This window comes from Passer montanus, unplaced genomic scaffold, assembly GCF_014805655.1.
Source record: "Passer montanus isolate IOZ18808 unplaced genomic scaffold, ASM1480565v1 scaffold731, whole genome shotgun sequence".
In the NCBI taxonomy this organism is placed as follows: domain Eukaryota; kingdom Metazoa; phylum Chordata; class Aves; order Passeriformes; family Passeridae; genus Passer; species Passer montanus.
Window position 1 is genome coordinate 1 of NW_024372493.1, and position 12210 is coordinate 12210.

Consider the following 12210-nt stretch of genomic DNA (forward strand, 5'->3'; position numbering starts at 1 on the left):
TGGGCACACCTGGGCACAGTCAGATACACTTGGGCACACCTGGGATGGGTGGGGAAGGACCCTGTGGGCCACCACAGAACGTGGAGCAGACCAGGGTCATTGTGGGGACCTCCACAGGTGAGGGCACACCTGGGCACACACCTGAGGGCTCACCTGAGAACACACCTGGGCACACCTGGGGGCCATGAAACCTCATTTCGGGGTGGAAAAACGGGGTTTGGGGTCAGTTCCCCATTGGCCACCACAGCGTGGTGCAGACCGTGGTCATTGTGGGGACCTCCACAGGTGAGAACACCTGAGGGCTCACCTGGGCACACCTGAGAACACACCTGGGCACACCTGAGAACACACCTGGGCACACACCTGAGAACACACCTGGGCACACCTGAGGGCTCACCTGGGCACACCTGGGCACACCTGAGTGCTCACCTGGGCACACCTGAGCACACACCTGGGCACACACCTGGGCACACCTGATGAGTGGAGCCATGGTGGGGTCAGCAGGTGTCACCTGGGCACACCTGGGCACACCTGGGGGCCGTAAAACCTCATTTCGGGGTGGAAAAACGGCGTTTGGGGTCCAAAAAAGTCAACCTGGGTCATGAAAAGTCAACCGGGGTCATCAGAAGTCAACTGGGGCCATCTTGGGGCCATGAGATGTTGAGTGGAGCCATGGTGGGGTCAGCAGGTGTCACCTGGGCACACCTGGGCACACCTGGGGGCCGTGAAACCTCATTTTGGGGTGGAAAAACGGGGTTTGGGGTCCCAAAAATGGGGTTATGGGGGTGTCAGAGGTCAATTGGAGTCCCCTTGGGGCCATGAGATGTTGAGTGGAGCCGTGCTGGGGTCAGCAGGTGTCACCTGCGCACACCTGGGCACACCTGGGGGCCGTAAAACCTCATTTCGGGGTGGAAAAACGGCGTTTGGGGTCCAAAAAAGTCAACCTGGGTCATGAAAAGTCAACCGGGGTCATAAAAAGTCAACAGGGGTCATTTTGGGTCATGAGATGTGGAGTGGAGCCGTGCTGGGGTCAGCAGGTGTCACCTGCGCACACCTGGGCACACCTGGGGGCCGTAAAACCTCATTTTGGGGTGGGAAAACGGGGTTTGGGGTCCCAAAAATGGGGTTATGGGGTTGTCAGAGGTCAATTGGAGTCACCTTGGGGCCATGAGATGTTGAGTGGAGCCGTGCTGGGGTCAGCAGGTGTCACCTGCGCACACCTGGGCACACCTGGGGGCCGTGAAACCTCATTTTGGGGTGGAAAAACGGGGTTTGGGGTCCCAAAAATGGGGTTATGGGGTTGTCAGAGGTCAAGTTGGGTCATCTTGGGTCATGAGATGTGGAGTGGAGCCGTGCTGGGGTCAGCAGGTGTCACCTGGGCACACCTGGGAGCCGTAAAATGTCATTTTGGGGATGGAAAAACTGGGTTTGGGGTCATCAAAAGTCAACTGGAGTCATCCCAGTTCATCCCAGTTGCCTCCTTGTGACCCCCCAGACCAGAGACTGGATGTGGTGGTCACTCTTTGGTCACTCCTTGGTCACTCCTTGGTCACCCTTTGATGTCTCTAGTTGACCTTGGAGACGTTCCAGTTGCCCCCAGTCCATCCCAGCTCATCCCAGTTGCCCCCAGATTGCCCCAGTTTGTCCCAGTTTGTCCCAGTCCATCCCAGTCCATCCCAGTTCTGCCCCCAGACCAGAAGCCGGACGTGGTGGTCACTCCTTGGTCACTCCTTGGTGTCTCCAGTCGACCTTGGAGACGTTCCAGTTGCCCCCAGTCCATCCCAGTTTGCCCCAGTCCACCCCAGTTTGCCCCAGTCCATCCCAGTCCATCCCAGTCCATCCCAGTTCTGCCCCCAGACCAGAAGCCGGACGTGGTGGTCACTCCTTGGTGTCTCCAGTTGAACTTGGAGACGTTCTAGTGGCGCCCAGTCCATCCCAGTCCATCCCAGTCCATCCCAGCTCATCCCAGCTTGTCCCAGTTGCCCCCAGTCCATCCCAGTTTGCCCCAGTCCATCCCAGTTTGCCCCAGTCCATCCCAGTCCATCCCAGTCCATCCCAGTTCTGCCCCCAGACCAGAAGCCGGACGTGGTCACCCTTTGGTGTCTCCAGTTGACCTTGGAGATGTTCCAGTTGCCCCAGACTGGTCCCAGTTTGCCCCAGTTTGTCCCAGCTGGTCCCAAACTGGTCCCAGTTTGCCCCAGTCCATCCCAGTTTGCCCCAGTTGCCCCCATTGCCCCCCAGACCAGAAGCCGGACGTGGTGTACGCCGACATCGGCGGCATGGACATCCAGAAGCAGGAGGTGCGCGAGGCCGTGGAGCTGCCCCTCACCCACTTCGAGCTCTACAAGCAGGTGACACCGCGGGGACAACCTGGGGACATTGGGGACATCGTGGGGACATCCTGGGGACACCCAGGGACACCCAGGGACAGCCAGGGGACACCCAGGGGACATTGGGGACATCCTGGGGACATCCTGGGGACATCGTGGGGACAACCAGGGGACACACTGGGGACAGCCAGGGGACACCCAGGGACAGCCAGGGGACATCGTGGGGACGACCAGGGGACACCCAGGGGACACCCAGGGACACCCAGGGGACACTGGGGACAGCCAGGGGACATCCAGGGGACAGCCAGGGGACACCCAGGGACACCCAGGGGACACTGGGGACAGCCAGGGGACATCCAGGGGACAGCCAGGGGACACCCAGGGACAGCCAGGGGACACCCAGGGACAGCCAGGGGACATCCAGGGGACACCCAGGGGACATCGTGGGGACATCAGGGACAGCCAGGGGACATCGTGGGGACATCAGGGACAGCCAGGGGACACCCTGGGGACACCCAGGGACAGCCAGGGGACACCCAGGGACAGCCAGGGGACATCGTGGGGACATCGGGGACGTCATGGGGACCTCAGGGACAGCCAGGGAACCTTCAGGGGCATCCAGGGACATCATGGGGACCTTGGGGATATCCAGGGGACCTCGGGGACCTCCAGGCCACCTTGAGGACCCTGAGGTGACCTTGGGGACCCTGAGGTGATCTCCAGGTGACCTTGAGGACCCTCAGGTGACCTTGAGGACCTCCAGGCCACCTAGGGGACCCTGAGGTGACCTCCAGGTGGCCTTGAGGACCCTGAGGTGACCTCAGGGACCCTGAGGTGACTTCCAGGCCACCTTGAGGACCCTCAGGTGACCTTGAGGACCTCCAGGCCACCTAGGGGACCCTGAGGTGACCTCCAGGTGGCCTTGGGGACCCTGAGGTGACCTCAGGGACCCTGAGGTGACTTCCAGGCCACCTTGAGGACCCTCAGGTGACCTTGAGGAGCCTGAGGTGGCCTCCAGATGACCTTGAGGACCCTCAGGTGACCTTCAGGACCTCCAGGTGACCTCCAGGACCTCCAGGTGATCTCCAGGCCACCTTGAGGACCCTGAGGTGGCCTTGAGGACCTCCAGGTGACTTCCAGGCCACCTTGGGGACCCTCAGGTGACCTTGAGGACCCTGAGGTGCCCTTGGGGACCCTCAGGTGACCCTGGGGACCCTCAGGTGATCTCCAGGCCACCTTGAGGACCCTGAGGTGACCCTCAGGTGGCCCTGGGGACGCTGAGGTGACCTCCAGGTGGCCTTGAGGACCCTCAGGTGACCTTGGGGACCCTGAGGTGACCTTGGGGACCCTCAGGTGATCTCCAGGCCACCTTGAGGACCCTGAGGTGACCCTCAGGTGGCCCTGGGGACGCTGAGGTGACCTCCAGGTGACCTTGAGGACCCTGAGGTGACCTTGGGGACCCTGAGGTGGCCCTGGGGACGCTGAGGTGACCCTGAGGTGGCCCTGGGGACGCTGAGGTGGCCTTGGGTGGCCCTGGGGACGCTGAGGTGGCCTCCAGGTGACCTTGGGGATGCTGAGGTGACCCTGAGGTGGCCCTGGGGATGCTAAGGTGACCCTGAGGTGGCCCTGGGGACGCTGAGGTGGCCTCCAGGTGGCCTCAGCCGCGCGCTGTCCCCTCCCGCAGATCGGCATTGACCCCCCGCGGGGGGTGCTCATGTACGGCCCCCCCGGCTGCGGCAAGACCATGCTGGCCAAGGCCGTGGCACACCTGGGGACGCTGAGGTGGCCCTGGGGACGCTAAGGTGACCTCCAGGTGGCCTTGAGGACCCTGAGGTGGCCTTGGGTGGCCCTGGGGACGCTGAGGTGGCCTTGGGTGGCCCTGGGGACGCTGAGGTGGCCTCCAGGTGGCCTCAGCCGCGCGCTGTCCCCTCCCGCAGATCGGCATTGACCCCCCGCGGGGGGTGCTCATGTACGGCCCCCCCGGCTGCGGCAAGACCATGCTGGCCAAGGCCGTGGCACACCACACCACCGGTGAGCGCGGGGACACCGGGGGCTTGGGGACATCTGGGGGGGGTTTGGGGACACCACCGGTGAGCGCGGGGACACCGGGGGCTTGGGGACATCTGGGGGGGGTTTGGGGACACCACCGGGGCTGAGGAACCTTCTGGATGGAGGTCAGGAGAACCTCAAGGTGGGGTTTGAGGACCCCAGACTGGGGGTGAGGGGTTGGGACCCCCAAATTGGGGAGGGGTCCCCGTTGGGGTGGGGTCTGGGGGGTCCTGGGTGGAGTCTGGGGGGTCCTGGGTGGATTTGGGGTGGGTTTTGGGGGTGAGGAACCTTGTGGATGGAGGTCAGGAGAACCTCAAGGTGGGATTTAAGGACCCCAGATTGGAAATTAGGGGTTGGGACTCCCAGATTGAGGAGGGGTCTCCACTGGGGTGGGGTTTGGGGGGTCCTTAGTGGAGTTTGGGGGGTCCTGGGTGGATTTGGGATGGGTTTTTGGGGTGAGGAACCTTCTGGAGAACCTTGGGATGAAGACCAGGGTGGGATTTGGGGACCCTTTGGGTGGTCTTGGGGTGTGGGAGGGGGTTGGGACCCCCAAATTGGGTTGGGTGGATTTTGGGGTCATCGGGATGGAATTTGGGGTCACCTGGATGGAATTTGGGATTTGGGGTGGGTTTTGGGGCTGAGGAACCTTCTGGAGAACCTCGGGGTGAAACTCAGCAACACCTGGGTGGAATTTGGGATCGCCTGGATGAAATTTGGGGTCTTGGGTGGGTTTTGGGTGGATTTTGGGGTCACCTGGACGGAATTTGGGGTTTTGGGTGGAATTTGGGGTGAGGAACCTTCTGGAGAACCTCGGGATGAAACTCAGCAACACCTGGGTGGAATTTGGGGTCACCTGGATGAAATTTGGGGTTTTGGGCGGAATTTGTGGTTTTGGGTGGGATTTGGGATTTTGGGTGGAATCCCCAAATCCGTTGTCCCAAAATCTCCGTTTTTCGCCCCAAGCCGACCGCGAGGTCCAGCGGATCCTCCTGGAGCTGCTCAACCAGATGGACGGCTTCGACCAGAACGTCAACGTCAAGGTGAGCCCGGCTGTCCCCAGGTGTCCTCAGGTGTCCCCAGGTGTGTCTCAGGTGTCCCCAGGTGTGACCCGGGTGTCCCCAGGTGTCCTCAGGTGTCCCCAGGTGTGTCCCAGGTGTCCCCAGGTGTCCCCAGGTGTCCCCAGGTGTCCCCAGGTGTGTCCCAGGTGTCCCCAGGTGTGTCCCCAGGTGTCCCCAGCTGTCCCCAGGTGTGACCCGGGTGTCCCCAGCTGTCCCCAGGTGTCCCCAGCTGTCCCCAGGTGTTCCCAGGTAGCTCCAGGTGACCATGGCCACCAACCTGGGCACACCTGGGCACACCTGGATTGGGATTTCCAGGGGGTTTATTGGCGTTTTGGGGGGTTTTGGGGGATTTTCTGGGATTTTGGGGATCTCACCTGTGCCCAGGTGTGTCCTCACGTGTCACCTGTGCCCAGGTGATCATGGCCACGAACTGCGCGGACACCTGGGCACACCTGGGCACACCTGGGCACACCTGGAGTGGGATTTTATGGGATTTTTTGGGGGTTTTTTGTGGTTTTATTGGGTTTTTTTGGGGGGGTTTTGTGGGGTTTTGGGGATCTCAGGTGTGCCCTGACCCCTCACCTGCGCCCAGGTGATCATGGCCACGAACCGCGCGGACACCTGGGCACACCTGGGCACACCTGGCTCAGGAATTATGGGATTTTATGGGGTTTTTTGGGGGTTTATGGGATTTTATGGAATGTTATGAGGTTTTGGGATCTCACCTGAGCCCAGGTGTGTCCTCACGTGTCACCTGTGCAGGTGATCATGGCCAGGAACCTGGGCACACCTGGGCACAGCTGGGCACACCTGGCTCAGGATTTCCAGGGGTTTTATGGGGTTTTGTGGGATTTTTTGGGGGGTTTTGTGGGGTTTAATGGGGTTTTGTGGGGTTTTGGGGATCTCAGGTGTGCCCAGGTGTGTCCTCACGTGTCACCTGCGCAGGTGATCATGGCCACGAACTGCGCGGACACCTGGGCACACCTGGGCACACCTGGAGCGGGATTTTATGGGATTTTTTTGGGGTTTTTTGTGGTTTTATTGGGGTTTTTTTGGGGGGGGGGTTCTGGGATTTTGGGGATCTCAGGTGTGCCCTGACCCCTCACCTGCGCAGGTGATCATGGCCACGAACCGCGCGGACACCTGGGCACACCTGGGCACACCTGGCTCAGGAATTATGGGATTTTATGGGGTTTTTTGGGGGTTTATGGGATTTTATGGAATGTTATGAGGTTTTGGGATCTCACCTGAGCCCAGGTGTGTCCTCACGTGTCACCTGTGCAGGTGATCATGGCCAGGAACCTGGGCACACCTGGGCACAGCTGGGCACACCTGGCTCAGGATTTCCAGGGGTTTTATGGGGTTTTGTGGGATTTTTTGGGGGGTTTTGTGGGGTTTAATGGGGTTTTGTGGGGTTTTGGGGATCTCAGGTGTGCCCAGGTGTGTCCTCACGTGTCACCTGCGCAGGTGATCATGGCCACGAACTGCGCGGACACCTGGGCACACCTGGGCACACCTGGAGCGGGATTTTATGGGGTTTTTTTGGGGTTTTTGGTGGTTTTAATGGGGTTTTGGGACCTCACCTGTGCCCACGCGTGTCCTCACGTGTCACCTGCGCAGGTGATCATGGCCATGAACCGCGCGGACACCTGGGCACACCTGGATCAGGAATTATGGGATTTTATTGGGGTTTTTTTTGTTTTATTGGGTTTTTTGAGGGATTTTATGGGATTTCATGGGATTTTCTGGGGTTTTGGGACCTCACCTGTGCCCACGCGTGTCCTCACGTGTCACCTGCGCAGGTGATCATGGCCACGAACCGCGCGGACACCTGGGCACACCTGGGCACACCTGGCTCAGGAATTATGGGATTTTTTTGGGGTTTTTTGGGGGATTTTATGGGATTTTCTGGGGTTTTGGGACCTCACCTGTGCCCACGCGTGTCCTCACGTGTCACCTGCGCAGGTGATCATGGCCATGAACCGCGCGGACACCTGGGCACACCTGGATCAGGAATTATGGGATTTTATTGGGGTTTTTTTTGTTTTATTGGGTTTTTTGAGGGATTTTATGGGATTTCATGGGATTTTCTGGGGTTTTGGGACCTCACCTGTGCCCACGCGTGTCCTCACGTGTCACCTGCGCAGGTGATCATGGCCACGAACCGCGCGGACACGCTGGACCCGGCGCTGCTGCGGCCGGGCCGCCTGGACCGCAAGATCGAGTTCCCGCTGCCCGACCGGCGCCAGAAGCGCCTCATCTTCTCCACCATCACCGGCAAGATGAACCTGTCCGAGGAGGTGGACCTGGAGGACTGTATCCACCTGGGGGCACACCTGGGCATGGCTGGGGGCACCTGGGGCACCTAGAAACACAGCTGGGCACACACCTGGGCACACCTGGGGGCACCTGGGGGGGTTAGAAACACACCTGGATGTGCCAGGAACACACCTGGGCACACCTGGGCACACACCTGGGGGGGTTAGAAACACAGCTGGGGGACTAGAAACACACCTGGGCACACAGCTGGGCACAGCTGGGGGTGTTAGAAACACACCTGGGGGGGGGAGGAACACACCTGGGCACACCTGGGCACGGCTTAGGGGGTTAGAAACACACCTGGGGGGGTTAGGAACACACCTGGGCACACCTGGGCAGGCCACGGGCACACCTGGGCACACCTGGGCACGGCTTAGGGGGTTAGAAACACACCTGGGGGGGTTAGGAACACACCTGGGCATGGCTGGGGGCACCTGGGGGTGTTAGGAACACACCTGGGGGGGTTAGAAACACACCTGGGGGGGTAGGAACACACCTGGGGGGGTTAGGAGCACACCTGGGGGGTTAGGAACACACCTGGGCATGCCAAGGGCACACCTGGGCACACCTGGCCATTTCCTTGACCCCTGACCCAGACGTGGCGCGGCCGGACAAGATCTCGGGGGCCGACATCAACTCCATCTGCCAGGAGGTGAGCGCACACCTGGGCACACCTGGGTACACCTGGACACACCTGGGACGGGTCTGGCACACCTGGGCACACCTGGGACAGGTGTGAGACACACCTGGGACAGGCCTGGCACACCTGGGACAGGTGTGGGGCACACCTGGGCACACCTGGGACAGGTGTGAGACACACCTAGGACAGGCCTGGCACTCCTGGGACAGGTGTGGGGCACACCTGGGCACACCTGGGATGGGTCTGGCACACCTGGGCACACCTGGGGCAGGTGTGACACCTGGGAAACAGTGGCGCAGCAGAGTGGGGACACCTGGGGGGGCGAGCGTGACACAGGTGTGACACCTGCGGGTGGGGGGGACCGGTGACACCAGGCACAGGTGACAACAGAGGTGGCACAGGTGACACAGGGCTGGCTGTGGGTGACACAGGTGACACCCAGGTGACACTGAGGTGGCACAGGTGACACAGGGCTGGCTGGGGGTGACACAGGTGACACACAGGTGACACTGAGGTGGCACAGGTGACACAGGGCTGGCTGTACACCTGGGATGGGTCTGGCACACCTGGGCACACCTGGGACAGGTGTGGGACACACCTGGGACAGGCCTGGCACACCTGGGACAGGTGTGGGGCACACCTGGACACACCTGGGATGGGTCTGGCACACCTGGGCACACCTGGGACAGGTGTGGGGCACACCTGGGACAGGCCTGACACACCTGGGTGTGCCTGGGCACATTTAGGACACACCTGGGCACACCTGGGGCAGGTGTGACACCTGGGAAACAGTGACACAGCAGAGTGGGGACACCTGGGGGCGAGCGTGACACAGGTGTGACACCTGCGGGTGGGGGGGACCGGTGACACCAGGCACAGGTGACAACGGGAGGTGGCACAGGTGACACAGGGCTGGCTGTGGGTGACACAGGTGACACCCAGGTGACACTGAGGTGGCACAGGTGACACAGGGCTGGCTGTGGGTGGCACAGGTGACACCCAGGTGACACTGAGGTGGCACAGGTGGCACAGGGCTGGCTGTGGGTGACACAGGTGACACCCAGGTGACACTGAGGTGGCACAGGTGACACAGGGCTGGCTGTAGGTGACACAGGTGACACAGGTGACACTCAGGTGTCCCAGGTGACACTCAGGTGACACAGAGGTGCCACTGTCCCCAGGGCGGCATGCTGGCGGTGCGCGAGAACCGGTACCGGGGCTGGCACAGGTGACACAGGTGTGGCTGTAGCTCAGTGTAGGTGGCAGTGGTGTGGCAGTGGGTGTCCCAGGTGACACTGAGGTGACACAGAGGTGACACTGTCCCATGTCCCCAGGGCGGCATGCTGGCTGTCAGGGAGAACAGGTACAGGGGTTGGCACAGGTGACACAGGTGACACAGGGCTGGCTGTGACTCCGTGTGGGTGGCTGTAGGTGACACAGGTGCCACTCAGGTGACACAGGTGACACTGAGGTGCCACTGTCCCGTGTCCCCAGGGCGGCATGCTGGCGGTGCGTGAGAACCGGTACAGGGGCTGGCACAGGGGTGGCTGTGGGTGACACAGGTGACACTCAGGTGACACTCAGGTGACACAGGTGACACTGTCCCGTGTCCCCAGGGTGGCATGCTGGCCGTCAGGGAGAACCGGTACAGGGGCTGGCACAGGTGTGGCTGTGAGTGACACAGGTGACATTCAGGTGTCCCAGGTGACACTGAGGTGACACTGAGGTGCCACTGTCCCGTGTCCCCAGGGCGGCATGCTGGCGGTGCGTGAGAACCGGTACAGGGGCTGGCACAGGGGTGGCTGTGGGTGTCCCAGGTGACACTCAGGTGACACTCAGGTGACACTGTCCCGTGTCCCCAGGGCGGCATGCTGGCCATCAGGGAGAACCGGTACAGGGGCTGGCACAGGGGTGGCTGTGGGTGACACGGTACAGGGGCTGGCACAGGTGACACAGGGCTGGCTGTGGCTCAGTGTGGGTGGCTGTAGGTGGCACAGATGACACTCAGGTGACACTGTCCCGTGTCCCCAGGGCGGCATGCTGGCGGTGCGCGAGAACCGGTACATCGTGCTGGCCAAGGACTTTGAGAAGGCGTACAAAACCGTCATCAAGAAGGACGAGCAGGAGCACGAGTTCTACAAGTGACACCGCGGGGACACCCTGGGGACACCTTGGGGACACCTTGGGGACACCCCTGGGATATTGCGGGGACACCTTGGGGACGTTCAAATAAAGCTGAGACCGGAGCGAGAGCGTTGGAGCCTTTTTGGGGACACCCTTGGGGACAAGGGGACACCCTGGGGACAGTGGGAAGGACTTGGGGACATTCCTTGGGACATGGGGACACCTTTGGGGACCTGGGGACACCCTTGGGGGGACTGGAATGGATCTGGGGACACTGGGAAGGACTTGGGGACATTCCTCGGGACATGGGGACACCTTTGGGGACCTGGGGACACCCTTGGGGACACTGGGACATGGCTGGGGACACCCTTGGGGACACCAGGAGGGACCTGGGGACACCCATGGGGACACTGGGATGGCCCTGGCACTCAGGTGACACTGTCCCGTGTCCCCAGGGCGGCATGCTGGCGGGGCGCGAGAACCGGTACATCGTGCTGGCCAAGGACTTTGAGAAGGCGTACAAAACCGTCATCAAGAAGGACGAGCAGGAGCACGAGTTCTACAAGTGACACCGCGGGGACACCTGGGGACACCTGGGGACACCTGGGGACACCTGGGGACACCTGGGGACACCTGGGGACACCTGGGGACACCTGGGGACACCTGGGGACACTGCGGACACCTTGGGGACACCCCTGGGATATTGCGGGGACACCTTGGGGACGTTCAAATAAAGCTGAGACCGGAGCGAGAGCGTTGGAGCCTTTTTGGGGACACTTTGGGGACTTGGGGACACCCCTAGGGACATCAGGAGGGACCTGGGGACGCTTTGGGGACTTGGGGACACCAGGAGGAAGCTGGGGACACTGGGGTGGCCTTGTGAACACTCCTGGAGACACCCCTGGGGACACTGGGATGGCCTTGGGGACACTGGGACAACCCGGGGATGGCCTTGGGGACACCAAAATGGCCTTGAGGACACCGAGATGGCCTTGGGGACACTTTGGGAACATGGGGACACCCCTGGGGACACTTTGGGGACATCGAGACACCCTTGGGGACACTGGGATGGCCTTGGGGACAGGGGGACAACCTGGGGATGGATTTGGGGACACCAAAATGGCCTTGAGGACACCGAGATGGCCTTGGGGACACTTTGGGGACACTGGGATGGCCTTGGGGACAGGGGGACAACCTGGGGATGGATTTGGGGACACCAAAATGGCCTTGGGGACACCGAGATGGCCTTGGGGACACCAGGTTAGCCTTGGGGACAATGACACGGACATGGGGACACCCCTGGGGACACTTTGGGGACACTGGGATGGCCTTGGGGACATCCTTGGGGACATGGGGACACTTTGTGGACACTTTGTGGACACTTTGGGGACACTTTAGGGACACCAGAATGGCCTTGAGGACACCGAGATGGCCTTGGGGACAATGAGAGGGACTTGGGGACACCCCTGAGGACACTTTGGGGACATTGAGACCCCCCTGGGGACACCAGGATGGCCTTGGGGACACTTTGGGGACACGGGGACACCCCTGGGGATGGATTTGGGGACACCAAAATGGCCTTGGGGACATCGAGATGGCCTTGGGGACACCTTGGGGACACTTTGGGGACACTGAGACACCCCTGGGGACACTGGGCATGGCCTTGGGGACACTGGGATGGCCTTGGGGA

General features: G+C 61.5%; 1 protein-coding gene across 1 annotated transcript; it reads left to right on the forward strand.

Annotated features, from left to right (window-relative positions):
* Positions 1-44: 44 nt before the first annotated feature.
* LOC120512481 (26S proteasome regulatory subunit 6B-like) lies at positions 45-10642 on the forward strand. Its single transcript, XM_039730836.1, has 8 exons — positions 45-117; positions 2110-2351; positions 4015-4126; positions 4245-4361; positions 5154-5419; positions 7585-7753; positions 8353-8408; positions 10428-10642. Exons 1-8 carry the CDS (start codon positions 45-47, stop codon positions 10539-10541), a joined length of 1149 nt encoding a protein of 382 aa, XP_039586770.1. The 3' UTR covers positions 10542-10642.
* The last annotated feature ends 1568 nt before the right edge of the window (positions 10643-12210 follow it).